We start from the raw sequence: 24677 nt of genomic DNA, 5'->3' as shown, positions 1-24677 counted from the left end.
GACATGGATATCAGCACACGAACTGAGAAATCAAAAGAATGTACACGACGGTAGATGTGGATTGCTGCAGAGAAAAGCAACCTGAACAATTCCCGTTCTTGCAAACACATCACAATTTCCGACGATGTAAGAGAAAAGGCCATCTTGCATCAGCTTCCATGCTGGCAGAACTGATGGCACAATTGACGCTGAACGCTTCTGCAAGGCAGCGAAATATTGCGCACAAGCAGCGATGCCAATTGAACGTTGCTCGTATGGTAAAATCGCTTGGTCCATATCATGCAGGACGCTTGCTCGTAGAGCTCAGCTGGCTCGGCGGTACTGCAAACGACAGCTTGCTTGCCAAATTTAGGCAAAGCAACAACTGATGCCCGAGCGCGTCTACGATCGACTTGCTAGCCCACTGCTAAAGTCACGCTGCAGCCAAGCAGCGATTGTCGGCCATCCCGTATCACAGCGAAAGGTGATGAGTTCTGAACGGAGAACCCACTCACTGTTGTTGCAGATTGTCCTGTCGTGAGCAGCGCGTCTCGCAACCTGGAAACGGGCACTTGTGGTTGCGCTCGCCAGTGTGTATGCGCGTGTGCCTGGCCAGGTGACCGCTCGTGGTGAACCCGCGCTCGCATGTCTGGCAGATGTGCTTGCGCTTCGTAGGGCTCATTTGCGGCGGTGTCAAGGAGGCAGGCGGAGGGCTGGGTTGCGACTGCTCCTGTGCAGGCACGGAGGGCGGAGGCAGGCTAGCCGTCGCGTAGGTGTATTGGCTGTGCGCACTCGGCGGCGGGAGGGAGTGTACGAGGTAGGAGTAGGTCATGGGAGCGGGGCGAGAAGCAGGGACCCTTGTGTCATTGCGGAGAGGAAGAGCGGGGTACATTAAAAGGCGAGGCGGGAGGAGGAGGAGGACATGGTAGCGGGGAGTAAGGAGGGCTGGAGGATATGGCAGCGCGGCCGCTGCATTCGACGACGTGCACGGCGATTCGGTCGGAGTTGATTTGGGCTGCGCGGGGTGATCACCCAAGCTGATGATCTTCCATAACTCGGAACCAAATCTAGGCGCCTCCGCTTTCCCTTACCGCTCTCCTGGTTTTTGTTCTCACAACTCGACAAAGGCGAACGACGACGACGACGTCTGCCCATCATTCATCGCCCGCATCGCCTATCGACAGCGACACTCCGACGAACTGAAACGGCGCCCCGACGTGTTCTCACCAGCCCTCGCCACGCCACCACTCAAATTCACACCGTGATGGTCGACCGGCGCGTTGTTATCAAAATGTTCCCGGACTCATCACTCGAGGCAGTGCCCGGAAGCCGCGCCGCCATCGAGCGCGCCGAAGGGCAAATCTGAATTATAATTTCGCACTTTGAATGCCTGGTCCAGACCTCCTCTACCCCCAGGTCCCTCTTTCTGCTTCTCTCTCTCACCCTCATCGCCGCGTGTCGAGATACACCGTCCGTCTATCTCGCCACCACCCTCAGCCATATGCGCTTGCGGGCTTGCGTGAGCATCCAACTCACCCCCAATGTTCCGTCCTGTAACTTGCCGTGGCATCGCCGGATCGTGGGCTTCGCGGCTTCTAGCCCTGGGAATCTGAACATTAATTGAGGATGCTCCCAGCGCCGCAAAACTGCCAGCGCTCCTCGTTTGCCTTTGAGATCTCGACTCTCGGAAATCTTCCGAGTCCATGCGTCAGGATCTGTCAGAATGTTCACCTCTTCGACGCCGTCGGCACGTACTCTGGTTCATTAATTTTTCCGTCATGCACCACAGCACCGATCGTCGTAGAACCTGCGTGGTGACAGGACTTCGGTCGATGATCAGCCTGTAGGAGAGTTTCTTCGAATCGCACCAAGCATTAGGAATTCATCAGAGCGGCAATAAAGCTGCTAGAAGTAGACAAGTTCCGGATGAGAAGCGAGAACAAATTTTCGCATGCCGTCAAAGTCGACCTTCATGTACCTGCCTGTCGACGCGAGACAACGGCAAGACAGTCACCGGATGTCTAGTGGGGATATCGTGTCTCATCGGGCCACTGGCTTGGGTAGAGAGAGTTCCACCCCTCCGGCGGTACATTCGCGAAGTGGGCTGTGGCACGATTCTTCGGTCAGTCTGCTGCAATTGTTAGCATCCATCTATCATGATGATTGAATCCGAACAGAGGTTTAACTCACGGAGTGATTCTTGGATGTGCTTACGTAGACGTGGTATATGCCATGGAAGATGTCTGGACCGTTTAGATTCCGTCGAGATCTCTCGGTCGTGAGGCAAATCAGCCTGAAACAGTTTCTCACGGAGACAGTAGCGTCCGTCTTCTACCACACACACAGGTGTAATTGCCAGACAACGTTTGGATGACAGTAACGAGCATGCAATCGCCGCTACATTTGACCGCGGTGAGGCGATAGAAGAAGATCTTGATGACAACTTAGATGACTGAGGCCGGTGAAACTTGACGAGGGTGAGTTGGCAGATACAGCGGCAGAGATACTGTACAGTAGTCTGGGCCTATGGTATCGATGTTGACATGAACAGGGAACCGGTCCATAAATCCGCTGTTCAAATGATAAAATTAGTACTTTCTGATGCGTTGAAGCTGAAGCTTAAGCTTAAAGTTTCAGTCAGCGTAACATGTATGGAATGCTCTCGAATATCCAGACTGAGTCACCTAAAGATATTTCAGAATGCATGTTATTGCGCGGTTAGAATGTGGGATTTGAAAAGATGACTACGCCGGGAGAGGCAGCAACGCGCTTGTGGCGAGCGCGGAGAGACGCCCACGTGCACGGTGTTTAAGCAGGCGCCTAGCCTTATACGGCATTGCCCGGGTGGGGGATCTGGTGTGAGCGTGATCGATCGTGCCGTGCACCATATCTGTGCTTTCCCGACTCCACTGTGCAATTCTCCGCCGCCTGCCCGCGGCACGGAGTATCGACGTTCGCTCGCTTGCTGTTCGCTTGTCCAAATGTGAATTTCAACGCGAGAAGGAAATCGGGGGCTTCGAGATGGAGAGCGATTGACGAGTGTTCTTTGGGCGATCTTGCTTGGCTTGTGTTCGCAGCCTAGCCGTGTTCAAATATTCACCGCTGAGTGGCGGCGGCGCACTCTACGTACAGATGCCTGACTGCCGTCCTGACTTTCGACTCGGTCATTGCCGCATTGTCATATGCATTACTCTGCGGCATGAGTTGCCAATTTTCTCGGAGCGCCTGACTGTGCGCGACGCCGCGTACTGTGAAGTCAGTCAGCGATGGCTGTTGCTTCGGACCCAGGTCCATACGCCCACGCAGCTGCACGGAATCTGCGATCCCCGCCTGCCGTCCGCGACCGAGTATGAAGCGAGCCAACTCCCCGTGCACATCCTCCGAACCGTCGGGAGAAGCTGTCAAACAAGACAGGCCTTGGGAAGCCTCCACATGTCCGCGTCTACGTCTCGACGCTTTGCCTTCGGGGATGATAATTTAGCAGCGATGCATGCGCTGTCGCTCGCGGACGCTGGTCGCGAGGCACAAGAGAAGATGTCTGGATCGGGCTGGCTGCGGGTCGGGGGTGATGACGAGCTCCTCCGCCTCGAGGAGCGCGCAGCAGGTCATGCTTATCCAAAGGCGTCTCAGATGAGGGAGGTCCCACCTGATTCCACCGATTACTGCTTACTATTGTGTCCTCCGCACGTTGGAGCGGAAAGAACCAGTTCGGACCACATTCGAAAGGCTAATACGGGCGATATGATGTACAATTGTGGCTGCGTTCGTGCCGGACGCTATATCGAGTGGAGAATGTGCACATCAATTGCACCCGAGTCTGTACCCGCGCAGTTCCAGGAAGTTCGCGTCGCGTACCGCCAATGTCGTGGCAGTACCCCGATCCACGTATCAGGCTATTCAGCCATATCGGTACGCAATGTGGCGCTGAGATGATGACGAGCTAACGGTTAATCTCCGGAAAGAGCATCAATGTAGCCTTTGTCGAATCCAGCGGCGGTCATACTCCTTCCTTGGAGCGAAAGGCTCGCAGGCGCTCCGGTCGGGAAATGGCTATATGCATAACATGATAGATGCAACGTTCGTGAAGGTGTGTTCCTCTGACCAATGCGGATTAATGACATTCGTGATGTTCGCAACGGGGTGGCAGTGAAGCTTCAAACACTACGTTCGGAGGTGCGGTCAGATGGCAGTTCAGCACCAGCTGCAGGGAGTCTTCTGCAGATCTAGAACCACTCACTGCCAAGGCCGTTGGTGCGCCCGCTACTAACCAGAAGCTTTACTTTACGTGATCGCCCCAGGTTGGTTCTTCTGGATGACAAAGGATTCCCTCCCCAGGAGAGTATATGCGCACGCCATCTGACAGTCACCGTTCTAGGTGCAGACGTTTGCATACCTTCAACAGCGTGGCACATCGTGGTCTCTATATGGCATCCCGTGTCAAGCTAATGCGCATATATGCGCCTAGATTAAGCTAGACTATCACGATTTGCGGTGGGGTTCGCTCCCGTGCATCGGGAGCAGTTGTAGTGACGCCGTCGTGCCCGTCGTAAACGTTATTGATGAATGAACTAGGTTGCCATACTACTCAGGGGATGAAAGCGCCGCGGGAAGTCAAATACGTGTCGTTTCGACCACAAACGAAGGATCATCACTGCCAAATTGACTCCAGTTGTATCAGCGGTTGCCCGTATCTTGGGGTCACCCACACCTTAACAACAAAGGTGCTGCGCTCCATCGAGTATATTCTATGCCGCAAATGGAGGCAATGTGTCCATGTACCTCCGCAAAATTTCAACGCGGGAGGTGCGATCATCTAAGTAAGTTCCTTCTTTGCCTCTATACATCGCATATAAAGTATGTTTATGATCGGGTCAGGAACAGTGTTATACGAAGGAAGGCTTTGGCTGAGTCTTTCCCCTTGATTTTCTCCTTCGTGATGAATGGCGTAATTCACGGTATGTGTGGGTTTCGATGATTTGTCTTGAAAATGCGTGTGCAACTGCCAAGCCTTTCACTAATATAGAGGCAACTACTCCTGTCGTAGAGAGTCCTACGAAAACGCGAAGGCACATGGAAGCGTCTGGACTGTATGTCAGGTGTACTCCCAAATTCTCCGCATCTCGCTCACACGGGCAAACACAGCAGCAGACCATCTCTTGCTTGGCCGTGTCCGAGCGCACTCAAGTCAGGCCCTCGTATTGCCTTACGACACGCAGGCAGGTCACCTTCTGGTACGAATCCGGAGTTGTGCCGAGGTCATTAGTCGTGTGGGCACGGTGGGGCCTGACGGCGAAACGTTGCAGCCGTGCTACTCCACAGGTGACCACGGTTTATACCCCGGAAATCTTTTTTGGCAGCACGCGGGGGCGAAGCATGGAGCAACGTTTTATGTGATCCGTTCGTGGAAGGTAAGAGTACTCCCGCGAAGTTCGCAGTGCTCGATCAATTCATTCCCGCCTTCTCGTACAATTTTAATGTCCTCTGCTCAGGTCTGCCTACCGGTCATGAGAGGAGCGATCGCTGTATGACCTGTTGCTCGAGATTTCAAGTGAAGCAACCCGTTGTATGGCCCGCGTGAGATAGCCTCCAACAAACGTCACCAGTAAGTCTTATTAATGTACCCTATTAATCTATCTAAACGAGATATCTAAGATAACATCTACGCTCTAGATGTGTACCTTCGCAATAATAATAAAAAAATGGGTGGCTCTATTTGAGCCTTTACCTCGTCTAGTTGGACAACGGGTCCTTCCGACGCGCCCAAAGGACGGTCTGCAGCCCATAAGTCCTCACAACTGGACAAGTCCCTTCTTCCCTCTTCTCCGCAACATCAGTGAGATGAATCCCTTGACCGCTCCCGCCGCGACCAATCCCCATCCCATACGGTGCAAGACCTCCTTTTCACCTTCCTCCCCGTCCTCCTTCCAGAGCCTCAAAATAGCCGCCCCGAAGGTGCCACCGGCCATCAACGCCGCAAGACCCGCAAAGCGCTTCCAATGCGAGGTCGTCGGTCCCGGCGCGACAGCGCTCAGCCACACGCTCGTCCACGCAACGCTAGTAGCGTACGGCGTCTTCAACCGCTGCACCAAAGCCGCCTGCAGCGACATGCTCGTCGAGATCAGACTCAGGGTGATGTGTGGGTCAGGCAAGTGCGCCACCCCAGGATGCGACAGGATCACCGCACCTGCGGCTGCGAGCAGGGCTGATTGGACCGCAGTGGAGATAGCGGGCGTAATGAAATGGGGAAGGCGCGAGCCGGTGAAGCCGCCGAAGAGGAAACCCGAGAGAGCCGCGAGGCGCTCAGAGGTGGGCGTTGCAGCGAATATCGTGAACGCAGAAGTGAGATCGGGCGCGTTGGCACAGAGGTCAGCGAGCAGAGCGGGGAGGTCCATTCCGAGTTGCACGGTGGTGCCCGTGACAAAGGCACACCACACGCCCGAGACGGCGAAAGTCAGGCTGTCGACGAGGCCGGTGGACAGACAGAAGAGAAGGAGGGCGTTGTTGTTCGGTGTCGGTTTTGTTAGGGGAGATTGCGGGGGTGGGATTGGCGACGTGCCAGCTGGCGTGGAGTTGGAGAGCGGCTCGGATGCTGGCGCGCGTGGGGGAGGCGTGGTCGAGAGAGGTCGCGTGCACGCATAATGAGTGCGTGGACGCTGGAGGAACGCGAGGGAGGCGACGGGGCGCGTCCCGCGGTGGTATAAACAGCGGCCTGCGCTGGGCCAAACGGCGAGGACGCGCATTTGGACGACGAGCAGCACAGCGAGAAAGAGCGTAGCCGCCGCTATGACCGCATTCAGCGCTCGTGTATATGATCAGATCGGTCGGTTTTCCGGCCCGACGTCGGCTCCGAAGGGTCCCGTGAGTCGGCGGCGACCGTGTCTTGGTCGCGTCCCACGTCCTGCTCGCCGTCTTTGTGTTCTTTGCGCACTACAAATTCGCTGCTCGGCGGCGATGTACCCCACTATTCTTGGCTGTCGCGTGCACGGCATGCATGGGAGACCAGGGGAGACCCAGGGCCGATATTCAGGCCAAGGTTCCCTCGCCACTCGCTGCGATTAGCAGCAGCGAGTCTTAGGATTATGCGACCATATGCTGGCGATTGAAGACCAAGTTCATGCCTTGTGACAATCCGGCTGTTGTCTCTCATCCGTTCAATGTTCCCAGGAGATTATGTACCTGGCTTAACTCATTGACGAATACTTCATTGACACAAATCCTGCTCCGCGGCTGCCTTCATACGGCAACCGTGACTGACCAGCTACAAACACGTCCGTATATGGTATATGCCGAACCTCGCGCCACCCGGCTTTGCGGTAGGACCTCTGTCACTGTCCATTAAAAGCGGAAAAGCGTGCTTCGGATTATGTAAGCGTCGAACCTGTGTAACTGGTTTGAGGTCATATATAGGCTTTGTGAGGAAAAGATAGATTTCTTCAGGTTAGGAGACATGCTGAGAAGAAGCTCATCGTGATTTTCGGTGAAACGGATGGCCGTATATCGCCCTACAATTCTAACTCTCTGCGTTGACGGGCGCTTCCCCTGTTAGGCAGTCCCAATTTATCCATGGAACATGCCTATGGAAGCCTGATTGTCTACCTGTAATAGATTTGGCTTCGCCTCACTGCTGCTAACTTGTCGTGGGCTTGTCAATGCGATCATACATACCAGTTTACAAGCACTCAGCCTCACCGTCAATGCCGACGATACGCTCCAACCCCCACCGTGCAGTCCTTGTGTGGTGCATGCTGTAGCACGCTGAAGCTTGAAGTTCAGTGCAGCGTACACAGGTGGTTATTGGGTAAGAGCATGGATGACGTATGCACTGTCTACAGTTTACATGGTTTCACAGAGCTATATCAAGTGTGCTGTGGCCCAGTGATACTGTTACCGCTACCTTTATGCGTACAATGTCTTTTGAACATGACAGTACTCTGAGTCACATAAAGGCACAACGGGTCGAAGGGTAGTGATGTTCTGATATAAAAATCTACTCGGATGCATCATGAAAGAGCAAGTATGTGGCCACCGGCAGCTCAACTTGCACTGCGCGTCAGCTAGAGACTCTGGCGCCCGTCAGAGTTTGACCTGCATCTTTACATCGACACGGTCATTTTTGCCCACACTCATTTATACAGTCTTTCTTTTGCTTCAAAGCCATTGATTCTTGCTAAAGATGCCTCAACACACTGTCTCAGCTGATTTTCTTGCGACATTTACGACCGAGAACCCAAACCAGCGGTGTGAGGCACACAACTGCCCGAACGAAGTGTCCGATGTGCCAGTACCTACCAAATACATGGGCAACAAGGACCCTACAAAGCCTGGCAAGCACCTCTGCATCGACTGCTTTCAACGCTATCAGAGTAAACCTACCACAATTCGTGCTCTGTCTTCTGGTGCGTAATCAAATTCTACCCCTGTCGTCTATCAAATGAACTAGTGTACTAATGATTGGCTTCGCAGCTTCCAACTTATATAGAAGCATGAATGACCTCCCGACGAGGCATGTGGGGCATTCATATAATGACGAGAGAGTGCATATTCATAGACAGGTTGCTGCCGCACAGCGTGGAGGTATGTGCATTTCTTGTAGATGACATGGGCGAAGCATGGCTCACATGAGCTTTGGTTAGAAACTGCTGATCCCGTTCGCCCCATTGGTGCTGTCAGAGGCAGCAACAGACCGTCACGTAACTATCCACCAATCGTTGAACACCGGATGCCACCACCACGATCTGGTCCACTGCGTACAGGTCCAGTCGTCTTCCTGCCTGGGGCCAGCAGTCAGTCGGCAAATCATCTCATCTATCCCACTCCTTACGCATCCACCTTTATCAATGAGCGTCCTGGATATACTGCCGCCCATGACACATACAATGATCTTCGTGCTCGCCTGCAAAGCTTTGCATATGCTGGTGCAAATGGTGAGGTTATTGTTGTGAAGGCGAAGATGATGACATGGGAGGAAGGCAAAAAGGCTCCAAAAGTCGTCTCAGTAAGCTTTTCTGTACATCAAAATGAGCTGCCGCATTCTAAATTCCTTATCAGAACATTGTCGACTCTATTGCATTTGTCCCAGTTAGAATCGGTGCACGCAACCTCAAGACGATAGTTTACTCAGCGCTCGTCTCACAATACATCGACTGGTCAAAATGCGAGGCGGTCTCAATCAACGATTTTCGCCTGCGTACAAAAGATTGGGTTGAGCTAGTACCACCTCCAGATTTGATGAGTGATATGGACGCTGTATCCGCTACCTTCTTCACTGCCGGGCGAGGAAAGTTGGGCAATCAATCAAAGTTCAAAGCAGGCGCTATCGACATATATCTTGAACTTCCGATTGAATTGTACAAGGCAGCATTGCATCAACGCTTGATGGAAGAAGAAGCAAGAGAAACTGGCGAGAGGATCAGTGAAGGTGAGGAAGAATGTATGGCAGGAAAGGAATATGGGAACTATAAGACTGCGTCGGTGCGTGTTCACATACTTTGAAGATAAAGTTGAACAGTTTTACCTATATGAGAGATACAGAACTCGAAGCTTGCACAAGACAATGTGGAAACTCAACACGAAACACGTGCTATGGAAAATTTCAACTTCTTTGACCGTCACCACAAAAGCAATAGCGAGAAATTACACAAAAGGAAGCATGCTAGCCATGAAGTAAGTTCAACCAAGCGTGTGACCTCTCAATACATCAATGTAACTGAACGTGTGTTTCATCAAATCTAGAGTGACAATGCAAATGCGTCCCCGAAGAAGGACCGGAAATGTCAAGTACCAGCTGCAAAGACGTCTGCTCATGCTGAAGCTGAAGATGCAGAGATTCCTGCCGCTGATGCAAGTAAGGCACTGGATACTAGCGCTAGTTGCAGAGACACAGAAACTCAACAGGAACATGTGACGGCACTTGAGCTACCAGACGATGAACAGCTTCGATCTGCACTTGCGTTGCAGAAAGCTCCTAGCCGCAATGCAATCCGGTCCCTTCGTACGTCATTCTCTGCGCTGAGGAGCATGCCACTCATGATTCCGTGTTCGCAGTGAACATTGCCAGTATTCCGGTGTTGGTGTTTGTCTGTCCCTTTCAAACATATACCGAGCTCGCAACCAGGAAGGGCACATGGCGTGCGAATGTCAGTCCTGTCAAGACCAATCTACTCTATGATCCGCAATCAAAGTTCCAACAAGGCACATTCAAGGTCACGCACTTCGGCACAATCAGTCCTCCACTGCCTGCATTCGGTAGTACTGGTTATGTGGCCATTAAACGTGCATTTGTGCGTGATAGGGCCATGGCATCCCCGCATCCTATGTTCTATGATGCTGCAAAGCAGGCAGAGTTGCTGTCGGTGGAGGTCAACTGTGCGCAGTGGGCTGCCGGTCTTATGCAGCTTTGCTACGCTTTTATACAAAGGGAAGATGTCATACGTGGACCACCTCCATTCACCATTCCTCAGCTGCAATTTGTTTGTGTCGGCTTGGCAGTGGAGGATGCAAGCGACATAAACGATCAGAACCCATCTCGCCGCCGCCAGGTTTTTTTGCTTGAACAGTACATCGATTCAACAGCCGAGGGACGCTGGCGCAAATATATTAACAATGACACGCCTACTCCACTCGCAATGATTGATGAAGATGATCAACACCGCGCTGACTTCCTGGCCTTTTGTCAGCATATACAGTTTTTGAAGACGAAGCGCCTGCTCTTCGTCTCTGACTTTCAAGGCAAGTACTACATCCTATAGCTCAATTAATACTCTACTCATTTCTATTTCGATGTCGTACCAGGCGGCAGCACTCTTTTGTCTGATCCACAAATTATTTCAGATGCGTACGCCTCCATCACCTTCTTTTACACAATAGCAGTATTTGATATAGTGCGGTGGCATGTTGATACAGATCTCTCGGCACAATCTTCAGTGATGGCAATGTGTCCGCAGCATTGGACGAGTTCGACATGGCTCACGAGTGCAACAATTTCTGTAAGCACTATGGCATCTTTGAGGACTTCGGCAAAAACGATATGAAGGCCAGTTTCAAATCTGCTCGCCCGCTGTTTGTGCCATCCGTGAACGATCCTCGTCTCCGAACCAGTACTATGGAGAAGGAGATATTTTCCGCTTCTTTGGCTGCACTGTCCAAGCAAAGTGTCCAGGCAACAGGAGAGGTTTCTACTAAGTCTGCACGTGTCCACGGTCATGATGAAATGGAAGAGGGGGAGGTTGTCGAGTTGAAGATCAGAGATGCAATGGCGGCAGCAGTAGGAGCTGAAAAAGACAGTCGCATGCAGTAGTAAAATCTAAACAGCTTTCAATCTTTATCTGACAATTAATTGCATGCTTTCCAAACCCAACGATTTGCATTGTTCACATCAAAAATGGTGTTGAGACGCGAGGTGGCTTCAAATTGCGGCCAGTATTGGCCACTTCACTTTTCACGTGCCACCTAGCCACTGCGCTCATTGCTTTTGTGGAATGTCACTGCAGCTCGAAGATGCAACAACGACAGCGAAATCAGCATAAGCCTTGTCGTACGTATTACATTCTCTGCTCGTTATAGCCATTGAAGGCACAATCGACGTCTGACAGCCCCAGCCGATGAGCTAAAACCTGTCCTGACGTTCTTCTACAATCTTGGGCTCAACGATGGCCAGATAGCACACTGTTGTATCAAGCATTTTGACGTGGAGCTCTATGGTCTGAGGTATGTACCACTACTCAAGCAAGAAAGTGCAATCTACTGAAATGTTTCCTCAGTATCTCTTCCGTCAAACGATTCAGGAAACAGTGGGGGCTTCTTAGCACACGCCAGCAAGGCCATACTATGGAGAGCATAGCACAGTATGTCGATGCAATCAAGGCAAAATTTCCACATCGCGGTGCAGACTCCATACGCAAGTCGCTAATTTTGACGTTCAAAGTCCATGCACCAAGGTCTGCATACCGTTTGCTTCTCAAAATCATCACTGCTCATTCGTGGCATTCAGAGCACTGGTTGCTCAATATCTACGCCAGATCGAGCCTGAAGCTGTCCAGGCACGTCGCCACCGACGTTTTAAGAGACGACGCTTCTGGGCAACTGGTGTGCATGACATATGGGCGCAAGATCAGCACGACAAATGGGGTCGCTTTGGCTTGTATCTTCACGTCTCCGTTGACACCTTCTCTGGTTACATCAATTGGATGAAGATTTGGTGGAACAACTCAAATCCTCGGCTCATCACTGGCTATTACATCGAGGCGATCCGTAAGCTCAAAGGTGAGCATTTTTATTGTGATCCATGCATTGCACAGTCTGCAGCTCATCATATATGATGCAGCCGTCCCTCTAGTAACGCAGAGCGATCCAGGGTCAGAGAACTTTGGTGTCGCAAATGCGCACACCACTATTCGGCACCGTCTTGATCCTTCACTTGCAGACACGCTTCAGCACCGCTGGATGAGGGCGCACATGAATATCAAACCAGAAATCATGTGGTCGGTATTGAACAGTGACTTCAAGCCAGGATTCGAGGAGATACTTCAGTACGGCGTTGACCAAGGATGGTATGATGTAAATAGCACTCTAGAAGTGTGAGTGCCTTGCAGTACCGACAAATTTCAGTCGTCTTGACAGCCCAATAGGCTCATCTTCCGCTGGCTAGCCATACCATGGCTACAAGCTGAGCTTGACGACTGGACAAAGCAATTCAACTTGACTCCACGGCGCGCAAATAAGCACAAGTCTCTCCCGCATGGCATTCCAATCCTCATTGTGAACCAGCCTCAAGATTTCAATGCCGTGGATTTCAAGGTCCGTGATCATACCATCGTGCTATTACATCTAGAAAGGCCACTGATAGCTGCGTGTCGAAGGTGAATGCACCGGCTGATCTCATTGACGAAGTGGAGCGACAGTGGGCACCTCCGACCCACCCTATCTTTGAACTGGTTCCTTCAGCATTCGAGGAGCATGCGCAGACGATCTACAATGAGATCGGAAGGCCAGGGGTTCATGGTGAATCATTTTGGGATGTGTACCTTCAGATGCTCGACCACTTTAATCGTCTTCAAGGAAATGCTGAACTTTCCGCTGCAATCGCGGAGCATGCAGCAACGTTCGACAGGCTCATGAACGAGAAGATCGAAGTATTACCCGGTCTTCGTGATTTGCGCAATGGAGATGTGCTTATTGGCAAGCGCGGCAGTTCTGCACCTGAAGGCAATCCTGATGATCTCGAGTTGGCGGACTTCACGGACTCTGAAGAGGATGAGGAGGACGAGGATCACGGATGGTTTCATTGAAACCACACTGATTGTCGATACAAAAGAGCAGAAATAGCGTAATAACAAGAATCATTATTGCGAACCCCTGATCTGTGAGACGGTACGGGCGATGCTGGGTCAGGAACTGCAAGGATGCCTCGGTGCAAGTCGTCGAAGCCTAGCAACCACATGGTCGGCTGCCTCATGTGGTCATACACCTGCATCATCTCTTTATCGCAAGATGAGGCCTGCTGTTCAACTGGCTCCCCGTCAAAGTTTATCTTGATCTCAGTTCCGACACCCTCCGCGCTCCAGACATCGACCTCGCCATCCACACTGTGAGATCATATGATGCTGTGTTGCACAGCATCTCAGGTGGATGTATCTGGCACAGGGACTCAAACATCTTGCGATCTCTGCGACAGAGTGCGACAGATCTCTCGAACTACAGAAACAAACCCTCCGGGTTCCAAGGGCGGATCCACGATCAGGAATGTTATCTGTCTCAAAAGGTCGAACCCAAAGTCGCCTGCGCCAGATGACTGGGTGCCTGGAGCTGTGAGCGAGGGGAGTGCGGGGTGCAGAGACAGTCCAAGCGGCCGACTGCGTACGCGTGCACGAAAGCAGCCCAGTTGCACAAGGCCTCGCCGTCAGCGTTTGCAACTGCAGACTTCTCGTTCACCGGAGGAAGCTGGCGCTGGAGCTGGGGATCGTCAGAGTTGTTGGTGGGGGTGGGGTCAAACGAGGAGGGCAGCACGTCGACTGTCGGCGAGGATATGGATCATGGTGAGGGCCACGCAGACATCAGGAACGGCGTACATGGAGAGCAAGGACCTGCGTTCACGAGGTGCGAAGCCGAGGGCAAGACGGGAGATGATCCGGACGGTGTGAGCAGTGGGGATGTAGGGTAATTTGAGGAAGTGGAAGAGGTCGTTGAGTGAGAGGGTGGCGGGAGCGGGAGTAGGCGTAGTGATAGTCTGCACTGCAGGGATGGCGCGTTGAGGGTGGGGGGAGCATGCAAGCTGGCAGTGCATAGCATGGGAAAGTTCTGGAACTGAACATGGGTATTCGCAGCGGAACATGCAGTGCTCACCTTACACCTCCTTTTTCTCGACGACCGTGTGATACTGCTCTAATTGACGCTACAATTGCTATCCGCCTCTCCAACCCCATTAGCCACCTTGCTCGGGGACGTTCGCGCGCAGCTATTATAGCTCCTGCTCAATGTTGACACGCTTAATCGATGGCGCGGCGCGGTGCTGGATGGACGAAAATGTTATTCGCAGCATTCGTGAATGAAGTGCAGCACAGGCGGCTTCTACACGTTCATGTACGCCTGGCATGCGCATGGCAGATACGAAGCGAGCACCTTCTAGGAGGTGGGGCGTGGGCCAAGGAGAGGAGGTCCTGAGCGTGGCGGCGGGCGGCGGGAGGGAGAAAGGTCGATCAGGAGAGTAGGAGGCTGTAAGGTACAATGCGGAGGCTGTATGATAGGGCTGGAAGCGAGATAGTCTAGAGCATGAGGGTGAAAGTGCATGAGCGGGAGAGCAGGTGCGGAAGACAGAACAGGGGGACGGAGAGTGTATGAGAGCAGGAGCGGGATGAGTGAGCGAGGGACGGGTATCTGACGCAGCTGGCACTCCCTGGGCGGATATGTGCATGTATGGATGAACGGCCTAGGTGGGCTGCTCTGACGGGGTGGTGACTAGGGCTGTGAGGTAAGTGCTGGTAGGATATTAATGCAGGTGCGATAGGATAGGCGAGCGTCACGAACTGATGGTGGGGCGTGGCGTTTGTGGGCATTGGAGGGGAGGGAGGGGTCTCCGCTCGGAGGGCGTCAGGTGCGAGGGGGACGGATTGCATGCAGTGGAGGACGTGCGAGTAAGATGGACAAAGGGGGGAATGGTGAGGAGGAGACAGCGGTACCAAGCTATATCAGCTGACACTCCACCTGCCGAACATGACCCGTAGTCCCGTGGTCGAGTCTTCGTAGTCATCCCGACAGGCGGTGTCACTGAGAGATCCATTCTACACAGAGGAGAGCTGCAACGCTCCTCAGTACATTTGTGGCCACGTCACGTGCGAGCCGTCATCACACTGGGAGCTGCCAGCCACACAGTTGGCGCGCAGAGAGTTAGAATTGTAGGGCGATATACGGCCATCCGTTTCACCGAAAATCACGATGAGCTTCTTCTCAGCATGTCTCCTAACCTGAAGAAATCTATCTTTTCCTCACAAAGCCTATATATGACCTCAAACCAGTTACACAGGTTCGACGCTTACATAATCCGAAGCACGCTTTTCCGCTTTTAATGGACAGTGACAGAGGTCCTACCGCAAAGCCGGGTGGCGCGAGGTTCGGCATATACCATATACGGACGTGTTTGTAGCTGGTCAGTCACGGTTGCCATACCTTCAACGTTTGACGCTATGCCTTGTCTCGTTCTAGTTCATTCCTATGCGACGTGATCGGATATGTTTGCCATGCTTCTTTGAGGGCACCGCCTCCGGCTAGCTGGTCTTTCCTCGCGATTGGCGTGCAACAAATTTCGTCACTAGCAGCTGCGAGTCTCCTTATAGGGACGACGATCAACGGATGAAGCACAGTACTCATGTTCGTGATGGCTGGCAATGCTCTCTGAAGATGCCTACGAAGCCGGCTCCCCGAATGCGAATACCTGACAATGGCTCACTGCTTGCCATCTTCGCCGCCGCTATCGTAGTAACAACGCTTGGGCTGTCTGATGGCGAGTTCTAGGATTCAACATGACTGGACTTTGAGAATCGCCCTCGTCTCATCTTTGCAAGCTCTGACTGACCGACTCGACGCATGCTCTTTGCTTCCTTTCGATTTGCCTAATTATGTGCTTCTTGCTATCTGTGACGCTCCTCGCTATCGAACTTTCATCCCAAATCTTTGTCCTAGCTCAACGCTGATTAAAGCAGATACATCGTTTACTGAAACGGTCAGCAAAGGCCTGGAAGCGGAGGCATCAAGGCTGTCACAGCGACGTGTGGTGCGTAGAAGCCGTTCATGGGGAAGCGAGCGCGAGCGATTTCAATGTGACGTTGAAGCAGGCTGAGTACACTCGGAAGTTGTGCTCGAGCTGGGGGGAAGGGCATTGTGATTCAGTAGAAGAGATTGCCACTTTTGGTTGACAAGCATGGGTTGAACTCGAGTACGCGCTTCTTCATTCGCAGGTTGTGAGGAGAAGAGAAGAGAACCTTGGTGAAGTCCTCCCTTGCCAGTATTGAGAAGTCCGACTGCGCTGTGAGACTGCACGGAATCGTCGACGTCTCGTCAGCCTCAAGTCAAATCACGTTTCGGAAGCGTCTTGTCAGGTACGAACATGCAATGCGAGAGTGGCACGAATGTAATGTGCCTAGTAGTTGTCTTCGAACTCGCCGGTCATTAGTGTACCCTTTCACATCACGGATCAAAACCCCGCTTCGTCCTGGCACCCAACTTTGTGTCTCGCATGATGGGAAGAACAGCACTAAAGAGAAGGGCAATAGACGCGGAATTCCATTCGGATGCGATGTGGAGGCGCAGGACGCGAGAGACAATGAGAGCAAGAACATTAGTCCGCGAACGTCTATAACGGTTCGGAGAATTGCTGAGCCATCGACGAATTCGTATCTGGCGCGAAACGCCGCTCGCGCATGGTGGCAGTCTCGATCGTATATCACAGACAGCCGCATGCAGTTGACCTGCTCGAGATATCGTGCATCTTTCCGTCCTCTGTCCGGACCTCATTTCATCTACCATGTCAGTTGTCAACCGTTACACACCCATCTATCACCAGGAGGATGCCTATCCGATCGCGGCCGGCGGCGGTCGACTCATTCGTGAACGAACTGTATATTCGCTCGAAGCACTCGATGCATTGGTATCACCTCCCGAAGATGAAGTTAACCAGGCGCCCTCGTACAAGCAGATGATGCATTGTTCTCACTGCTTCAAACCACGCTCCGAAGTTGAGAAGCTCATGAAGTGCTCCCGGTGTAAGGTGGATACATACTGTGTATGTCTTTGTGCACTATGTCTGCAGGCAACGCCCAACCTTATCGTCGTTTACAGAGCAAGCAATGCCAGAGGGCTGACTGGTCCCTACACAAGGAGAAGTGCGATCGCATCGCAAACATGGATGAGGCAACCGCAAAACGACAGCACCTCCTCCAGCTATACAAGGATCGACACCTCCGGACAGTCTCCATGACAGGGCCATCGGCGATGGAGCTCTATGACTATCCCAACCTCGCAAACCGCCTCATCATGGTCGTCCGTCTCGACTGGCATCGCAAGAAACGGCGCGAGGCGGCCTTCTCCGTCACGCAGATACACTGGATCGACCCCGTGGATATCGGCGGCTTAGTAGTCACTCCGTCCGAGGCACGCATTCTTCCCGTCCTGCTAGCGCACGAACGCGAGCATGCTCAGGCGTCCGGCAAAGCGGGCGTATTTATAGCGATGTTCTGGTGTCCGGAACTGGGCATGACGGAGACAGAGCTTATCGCCTACGACCACATTGAGCCCGCGGTGATGTCGTTTTATCAGGGTTTGGTGGACTGGGGAGAGTTCATCAAGGAGGCGATCAACTCGGGCAGGGTCTTCTGATGCATGCCGCGGAAATCAGGCTACTTGATTCGGGGCGCCTCAAGGTGAGTGCTATCGTTTCTCTCCGACGATGCAATCAGTACTCATGAGCATTCTAAGTTTGTGTTTGTGGGCACACCGTCTTCTCGGACTGTTGTTCCTCTGCAGTTAGAGCGGATAGAGCTGATGTATCATATTCGTACCTTTCGAAATAACGACGGACAGGCTCATCATGCAGGCGAGCATCAGTGAACTTTGCTCACCAACTCACCATTGGCTTGCTGTATGATAGGAGGCGCGATATCCTATGTCTTTTGATAAGGATCGATTCTTGATTGCACGGGCCTGAGTCGAAGAAACAACTCGCGCCAGAATGGCACCTTTCATCGCTTTCATGGCCAACCTTGACTTCAAAAACTCTCTTACATCGGATTTTCATCGCTCTCTTACATCTCCGTGCACCCGAGAGCGATCGATTCACTCTGAGAGCCATACATTGCAGATTCTGTCGTGAGGACGTTGTGGACGCATCCACGAAAATGACCGTAGCACCTGTATATTTTCAGAAATTCAGATGCACGGCTACTATATATGCACGTAGCCACGCAAGCCACACTAGTGGTCTGTGATTGCTGTTAATAAAAGAGAAGAGGATAATCAGACCATACACGATCACACCAGTATGTGCGTTCAAGTTGTTAAAATCGCAGGGCGATTAACATCGTCACTAGCGCCCACGTGCCGTCAGCGGCCGATGTGGCGCTGGCAAGTAGCGGAGTGTTTTCGGAGTTAAAATATGGTGCGGCAGTTGCCGGATTGGTCATCGCTTCGGCGAGAGGATGTTAGTGACCAAGACCTTCCTTCTTCTGACACCTCTTACTTTGCTTCCATCATGTCCTCCCCAAGATTCCCCAGATTAGTTGACTCTTTCACGGCACCAAAGGAAGTACTGCAGGAGTTTGCAGAACTCGCTGAGGAGGAGAACGTTGACCCCTTCGCCGAAACTGCATCAAAGCGCCAGATTGCGTCGCGGCAGTCCGACTACCATAACCGCCGATTCAATCGCCAAGCACTCGAGAGCGAGGATGCGTTCAAAGCGGTAGAGGAGGGCAAGGATGTTGAGGGCGGGTATAAGGGTGCCATGAGATTGCAGAGGCTTGAGCAGGAGGAGCAGCGAGTCAGACGAGCAATCGAGGAAAAAGAGAAGCAGGCGAGGGAGGAGGGCAAAGCAAAGATGGATCTAGACAAGACACCCCCTCGGGAGGAGCTTGAAGCAGCGGCGAAGGAGCTCGCAGGGACGAAGCGCAAACGCCGATGGGATGTTGCTGAGCCAGAGGATAAGGAGAACAAGGAGGTGAAGGGTGGTGAGTGGTCCAAGGAAGCTCTCGAGGAGGCTGCACCTAAGAAGCGTCGTTCTCGCTGGGACGCGACGCCTGCCGACGTCAATGCGCTCAGTGAGACTCCCAAGAGATCGCGCTGGGATCAGACACCCGTTGTCCAAGACATTCCCATGCAGCCCATCATTATGAATGCGCCTGGCTTCATGCATGAGGACAAGCACAACCGTTATCTGACCGATGAAGAGTTGGACGCTGTTCTCCCTGCCACCGGTTATTCCATTGTCACTCCGCCTCCGGGTTATGCCCCTCTGATTCGCCCCCCGAAGGTCGCCACTCCCGTCACCGAAGTTGGCGGCTTCCAGATACAGGAGAGCTCCGATGCTGCTAACCTCGCAGCAGCGGCCGGTCTTGCCCCCGAGTTGCCCACTGAGATTCCGGGCGTCGGCAGTCTCGCTTTCTTTAAGGCGGAGGACGCGCAGTACTTCGCCAAGATTTTGAAGGAGGAGGACGAGACGGAGTTGTCGGTGGACGAGATGAAGGAGCGCAAGATCATGCGTCTCCTGCTCAAAATCAAGAACGGCACGCCGCCCGTCCGAAAGACCGCCCTCCGACAGATCACAGACAAAGCCCGTGAATTCGGGGCTGGTCCTCTCTTTGACAAGATCCTGCCTTTGCTGATGGAGCGAACGTTGGAGGACCAAGAACGTCACCTGCTTGTCAAGGTTATCGACCGCGTACTGTACAAGCTCGACGACCTTGTTCGGCCATACGTCCATAAGATCCTCGTCGTCATCGAGCCTCTGCTCATCGATGAGGACTACTATGCCCGTGTTGAGGGACGTGAGATCATCTCCAACTTGTCCAAAGCAGCTGGTCTCGCGCACATGATCTCCACCATGCGTCCCGATATCGACCATGCGGACGAGTACGTGCGTAACACAACTGCCCGTGCATTCTCAGTTGTGGCTTCGGCGCTCGGTATTCCATCTCTGTTGCCTTTCCTGAAAGCTGTCTGCCGGAGCAAGAAGTCGTGGCAGGCGCGACACACTGGTATCCGTATCGTCCAGCAGATTGCTATCATGATGGGATGCGCCGTGCTACCGCACCTTCGCAACCTCGTCGATTGCATCGCGCATGGGCTCCAGGATGAGCAACAGAAGGTCAGGACAATGACCGCCTTGGGTCTTGCAGCGTTGGCTGAGGCAGCTGCGCCCTACGGTATAGAATCGTTTGACAATGTCCTCAAGCCGCTGTGGGTCGGTATCCGCCTGCACCGCGGCAAGAGTCTGGCTGCATTCCTGAAGGCCATCGGTTTCATCTTGCCCCTGATGGACCCTGAATATGTCTCTTACTACATCAAGGAGGTGACCATCATCCTCATCCGTGAGTTTCAAACGTCAGACGAGGAGATGAAGAAGATCGTCTTGAAGGTTGTCCAGCAGTGCGCCGCCACCGAAGGTGTTACGCCGCAGTACATCAAGCAGGACATTCTGCCCGACTTCTTCAAGGCCTTCTGGGTCCGTCGCATGGCTCTCGACCGTAGAAATTACAGACAGGTCGTTGAGACAACTGTCGAGTTGGCTCAAAAGTCTGGTGTTGCAGAAATTGTTGGAAGGATTGTCAATGACCTCAAGGACGAGGCCGAGCCGTACCGCAAGATGGTCATGGAGACAATCACGAAAGTGGTTGCTTCTCTCGGTGCATCCGACATTGATGAACGACTGGAGGTTCGGCTCGTCGATGGCATTATCTACGCCTTCCAAGAGCAGACGACGGAGGATCAAGTCATGCTGGATGGGTTTGGTACGGTTGTCAATGCACTGGGTAAGCTTCACGTCGCAACGTTCCATGCAAAACAGGTGCTGACTTTGTGCTTCTCAGGTATTCGGGTCAAGCCGTATTTGACGCAGATCGTGTCTACCATCCTCTGGCGTCTCAATAACAAGAGCGCCAAGGTGCGTCAGCAAGCAGCGGATCTCACCACACGTCTGGCCGTTGTCATCAAGCAATGCGGCGAAGATCAGCTTCTGAGCAAACTGGGTCTCGTCCTCTTCGAGCAGCTCGGTGAAGAATACCCCGATACCCTGGGTAGTATTATTGCTGCCGAGGGTGCTATCGCGAACGTTGTCGGTATGACGCAAATGAATCCGCCTGTGAAGGATCTCCGTGAGTACTCACTTCTGTCTATGCAAGTGCTTATTGCTGATGTCATTGTGCGTAGTGCCCCGTATGACGCCGATTCTCCGTAACCGACACGAGAAGGTGCAGGAGGCCACGATTAACCTGATCGGTCGCATTGGTACGTCAGTCTCCCACCATTCACAAATAACATGCTAACATTGTTAATTCCAGCTGACCGCGGTGCCGAGTTTGTGCCAGCGCGAGAATGGATGCGTATCTGCTTCGAGCTTCTGGATCTCCTGAAGGCGCACAAGAAGGGCATCCGTCGTGCGGCGGTCAATTCTTTCGGTTACATTGCCAAGAGTCTTGGTCCTCAAGACGTATTGCAAGTGTTGCTTACAAACCTACGTGTACAAGAGCGACAGAGTCGTGTCTGCAGTACGGTTGCAATCGCTATTGTAGCAGAGACTTGCGGTCGTAAGTTCAAATCCTTATCTCGCATGCGTATGTTCACTCATCAAAAACATTCCAGCTTTCACATGTATCCCTGCCATCCTCAACGAGTATCGCACTGCCGAATTGAATGTCCGGACTGGATGTCTGAAGGCACTCTCATTCGTATTCGAATACGTCGGTCCACAGTCGGCTTACTACGCGGACTCTGTCGTCACGATGTTGGAGGATGCTCTCACGGACCGCGACCTTGTGCACCGACAGACCGCAAGCACGATTGTCAAGCATCTGGCCATCGGCGTCGCCGGCCTCGGCTGTGAGGATTCCATGCTGCACTTGATGAACCTCGTGTGGCCCAATTGCTTCGAGACGTCACCGCACGTTATCGGTGCTGTGATGGAAGCCATCGAAGCCATGCGGGTGACTCTCGGCCCGGGTATCCTGTTGAGCTATGTCCTGCAAGGCTTGTTCCATCCAGCGAGGAAAGTTCGCGAGGTACGTTACCTACTGATTTTTGTATGAGCTTACCCGCTAATCGAGTTCCTAAACAGGTGTACTGGCGTATCTATAATTCGCTATACCTTGGCGCTGCTGACGCTTTGGTACCGTTCTATCCAGACCTGGGAGAGCTGAGCGAAGGACAGAACGTGTATGACCGTCATCCACTCCAGGTGTTCATTTAGATTATATTCTCCTGTTGCCGTGTCGTGTACTGTGTATGTATATTGTGAGTCTCCTCATATTTGAAACCTAGGTTTAGTCTAAATGGTCTCTTCGCTTGTCGTTCGTTGTACTACGATTGCCGAGTGAATCACAGTTTGAAGGGCGGCAGTGTCAAGCTCGGCAACTGCAACGGCCGTCTTTCGACGCGGAGTGCACATGCTGTTTGCATGACGGCGTTCAACAATCATGCCTGCTCGCAGCCCACGTCCGGTCAATGGTTGTGGCTGACCGATATCAAGCGCTGTTGGTCCATTATTGCCTGTTTCATACGTTCAAAAAGTGGTAGGACGCTGTGCGCACTCACAAAAGAGATGCAGTGGAGTTCACATCATCCATCCCAATTTGAAGCCGTTGACAGATATTACCGCCAGCCAGTTCTCAGAGTCAAGATGCGGGCGTTGAGTCGCTCTGATTGTTTGTCCTAGAACCCCGCGAGCGGTCCCATTCATTACCCATGAAGAACGGTACGGCGCACTTGCATCAGGCAGAACGGCCGTGTTACTGCGCATTGGAACTAGGTGCGAGTGTTCCAATGCAGAATTGGATCCGAAGTTGCTGTCAATTGCAAGTAGATTCATCAATGATATACGTGGAAATTGGGTCAGGTATGTTCAATAACCTTATCCGGGCAAGTTGCCGAGCACATCTCTCCTCTTGTTTATTGAGATAACGAGGTCTATTATATCCTGCAAGACCTCCGAGGCTTGGTATAGGTGTGTGCTCGTCCAACTGAAAAAGAGCGAGAGTTTGCTGTACCTTGCAAATACCAAACATCGAGGTACATATGGGTAACTAATGCAGTTGTGGAGTGAAGGGCGGTGCATGCCATTTGGAAAAGAAATGGGTGTTGTTCAACGGGTTGCGAGATGCGACAACGGCATCTCGACGGACAGAAGTATTCTCACCGCCATACTTCTTGTATAACTGCGAGAGATCTCAGCCTCCGGCCCAGCTCACGTAGTCATGGACCCTCCCCCCCTTGCAGTATCGCAGAGCGTCTTGATTTGTATGCAGAGCACCTCTTACAGCGTACATGTGGTGCCACACTTCGCAATATGCGTTTGTAACATGCACGAGCAGCGGTACAGCCTCGATAAGCCCGGCCGATCAACCCCGTCATGATTTCCGTTGTCAATACTCTGTTTGATCATCAGACGGCCAACCTTGCATCCAATTTGTATCATAGCATTCTCGCCTTCGCTCTATACACAAGCACTGGCAATGGCACCGGTGAATCCAGATAGATTTCAACCTGGACTCAAGTAGATCGAGTGCGTCTTCATTGAAGTTCATCTCACAAAGCCTCACTCAGGCTACCGCATAGTGTCCGGACTTGCCTCTCAACGCTCTTACACAGCCGCTGCTCTGGAACGTGGAAGCTAGCTTGATTCTGCGCTCGCGAGACGGATAGTTTGACATTCAGGCTGCATTTTGTACATTATGACTATGATAGATTTATTGCCGTTGGGTTGTCTACGAGCGAAAACGGCTAGAGTCGTAGCAGTACCGATTGCGATCTGACCGGAGTGTTTCAGATGCGTCTGCAGTCGGCGAGCTTTTTTTCATGGGCACTCTGAACAAGAAGATGAGCATAGCTGATGCTCGCGAAGTTCAACCCTTCCTCATTACGTTCGTTGTCCTGATAGGCGTGGAAAGCACGGTGATGAGCGGTGAGTCAACCTGATTTTCAACTTCAATCAGTTACGATGGTATTAACGTACTTGATCTTAAAATCGCGGTCGTTTGTTGATCGCATCTGGTCGTCTCGATGCTTTTCTAGCGCCTCATCAGCATATGGCAGCAGGGGTCGCATTCAGCTATCAAAAGCCATCAGAATTATTGCGAATCCGCGTCTCCGTACGAGGCTTTCGCGCTTTTGACTTTGCCTGTCGATGGCATCTCCGAATAGCGCGATCTATGCCGTAGCTTTTTCCCGAGAGGAGATAGTATCAGATCATCACGCGGAGAGGATCGACTTCCGCGAGCACCGCAGACATTAGGGCGCAGGGAAATAGGAATTGTGACCAGCTCCTCCACAGCCTTTCTTCGGGAGTTAAGGGGGAGGCCCCGGGCAACTCTCACATATGAGTGTCGCAAAATAGCATATTTGAGTGGCCCAAAATCATGATTTCCTTGTCGCTGATTGCATATTTAGGGCCTCTGAGGCCGTTCCAAGACCCCTAACCTTATCGCAACTTAGCATATTTTGGGACCTGA

At 52.5% G+C, this 24677-nt stretch overlaps 10 protein-coding genes across 10 annotated transcripts; 6 read left to right on the top strand and 4 right to left on the bottom strand.

Annotated features, from left to right (window-relative positions):
* Positions 1–490: 490 nt before the first annotated feature.
* On the bottom strand, positions 491–1141 carry LAESUDRAFT_756314 (uncharacterized protein; the record flags this gene model as incomplete). The annotated part of the gene is made up of 2 exons (XM_040912147.1): positions 491–1046; positions 1095–1141. 2 exons carry the CDS (start codon positions 1139–1141, stop codon positions 491–493), a joined length of 603 nt encoding a protein of 200 aa, XP_040767860.1.
* Positions 1142–2850: 1709 nt separating this feature from the next.
* On the top strand, positions 2851–4281 carry LAESUDRAFT_472760 (uncharacterized protein). The gene is made up of 3 exons (XM_040902605.1): positions 2851–3888; positions 3942–4066; positions 4127–4281. Exons 1-2 carry the CDS (start codon positions 3112–3114, stop codon positions 4044–4046), a joined length of 882 nt encoding a protein of 293 aa, XP_040767859.1. The 5' UTR covers positions 2851–3111; the 3' UTR covers positions 4047–4066; positions 4127–4281.
* An 80-nt stretch (positions 4282–4361) lies between these two features.
* Positions 4362–5371, top strand: LAESUDRAFT_472751 (uncharacterized protein). The gene is made up of 3 exons (XM_040902604.1): positions 4362–4782; positions 5003–5066; positions 5122–5371. Exons 1-3 carry the CDS (start codon positions 4539–4541, stop codon positions 5240–5242), a joined length of 429 nt encoding a protein of 142 aa, XP_040767858.1. The 5' UTR covers positions 4362–4538; the 3' UTR covers positions 5243–5371.
* A 138-nt stretch (positions 5372–5509) lies between these two features.
* On the bottom strand, positions 5510–7186 carry LAESUDRAFT_722276 (uncharacterized protein). The gene is made up of 2 exons (XM_040908175.1): positions 5650–7186; positions 5510–5581 (listed from the first exon to the last, which is right to left on the bottom strand). Exon 1 carries the CDS (start codon positions 6717–6719, stop codon positions 5769–5771), a length of 951 nt encoding a protein of 316 aa, XP_040767857.1. The 5' UTR covers positions 6720–7186; the 3' UTR covers positions 5510–5581; positions 5650–5768.
* A 2935-nt stretch (positions 7187–10121) lies between these two features.
* LAESUDRAFT_645705 (uncharacterized protein) lies at positions 10122–10727 on the top strand (the record flags this gene model as incomplete). The annotated part of the gene is made up of 1 exon (XM_040903935.1): positions 10122–10727. A coding segment is annotated over one exon (606 nt), but the record flags the coding sequence as incomplete, so codon positions are not given.
* Positions 10728–11475: 748 nt separating this feature from the next.
* Positions 11476–13557, top strand: LAESUDRAFT_810391 (uncharacterized protein; the record flags this gene model as incomplete). Its single annotated transcript, XM_040914216.1, has 7 exons — positions 11476–11512; positions 11571–11685; positions 11739–11915; positions 11969–12240; positions 12302–12554; positions 12606–12774; positions 12837–13557. 7 exons carry the CDS (start codon positions 11476–11478, stop codon positions 13263–13265), a joined length of 1452 nt encoding a protein of 483 aa, XP_040767855.1. The 3' UTR covers positions 13266–13557.
* LAESUDRAFT_472678 (uncharacterized protein) lies at positions 13499–14606 on the bottom strand. The gene is made up of 3 exons (XM_040902603.1): positions 14320–14606; positions 14046–14248; positions 13499–13988 (listed from the first exon to the last, which is right to left on the bottom strand). Exons 1-3 carry the CDS (start codon positions 14397–14399, stop codon positions 13732–13734), a joined length of 540 nt encoding a protein of 179 aa, XP_040767854.1. The 5' UTR covers positions 14400–14606; the 3' UTR covers positions 13499–13731.
* On the bottom strand, positions 14071–14973 carry LAESUDRAFT_810390 (uncharacterized protein). Its single transcript, XM_040914215.1, has 2 exons — positions 14320–14973; positions 14071–14274 (listed from the first exon to the last, which is right to left on the bottom strand). Exon 1 carries the CDS (start codon positions 14885–14887, stop codon positions 14435–14437), a length of 453 nt encoding a protein of 150 aa, XP_040767853.1. The 5' UTR covers positions 14888–14973; the 3' UTR covers positions 14071–14274; positions 14320–14434.
* Positions 14974–16819: 1846 nt separating this feature from the next.
* On the top strand, positions 16820–18192 carry LAESUDRAFT_810389 (uncharacterized protein). Its single transcript, XM_040914214.1, has 3 exons — positions 16820–17251; positions 17308–17888; positions 17944–18192. Exons 1-2 carry the CDS (start codon positions 16994–16996, stop codon positions 17842–17844), a joined length of 795 nt encoding a protein of 264 aa, XP_040767852.1. The 5' UTR covers positions 16820–16993; the 3' UTR covers positions 17845–17888; positions 17944–18192.
* Positions 18193–18715: 523 nt separating this feature from the next.
* On the top strand, positions 18716–22455 carry LAESUDRAFT_810388 (ARM repeat-containing protein; the record flags this gene model as incomplete). Its single annotated transcript, XM_040914213.1, has 6 exons — positions 18716–20987; positions 21045–21329; positions 21385–21462; positions 21516–21761; positions 21817–22232; positions 22289–22455. 6 exons carry the CDS (start codon positions 18716–18718, stop codon positions 22418–22420), a joined length of 3429 nt encoding a protein of 1142 aa, XP_040767851.1. The 3' UTR covers positions 22421–22455.
* Between the last annotated feature and the right edge of the window lie 2222 nt (positions 22456–24677).

Source organism: Laetiporus sulphureus (genome assembly GCF_001632365.1).
Source record: "Laetiporus sulphureus 93-53 unplaced genomic scaffold LAESUscaffold_6, whole genome shotgun sequence".
Lineage (NCBI taxonomy): Eukaryota > Fungi > Basidiomycota > Agaricomycetes > Polyporales > Laetiporaceae > Laetiporus > Laetiporus sulphureus.
The sequence above is the reverse complement of the archived record's forward strand: the minus strand, read 5'-3'. Positions and strand labels throughout refer to the sequence as shown.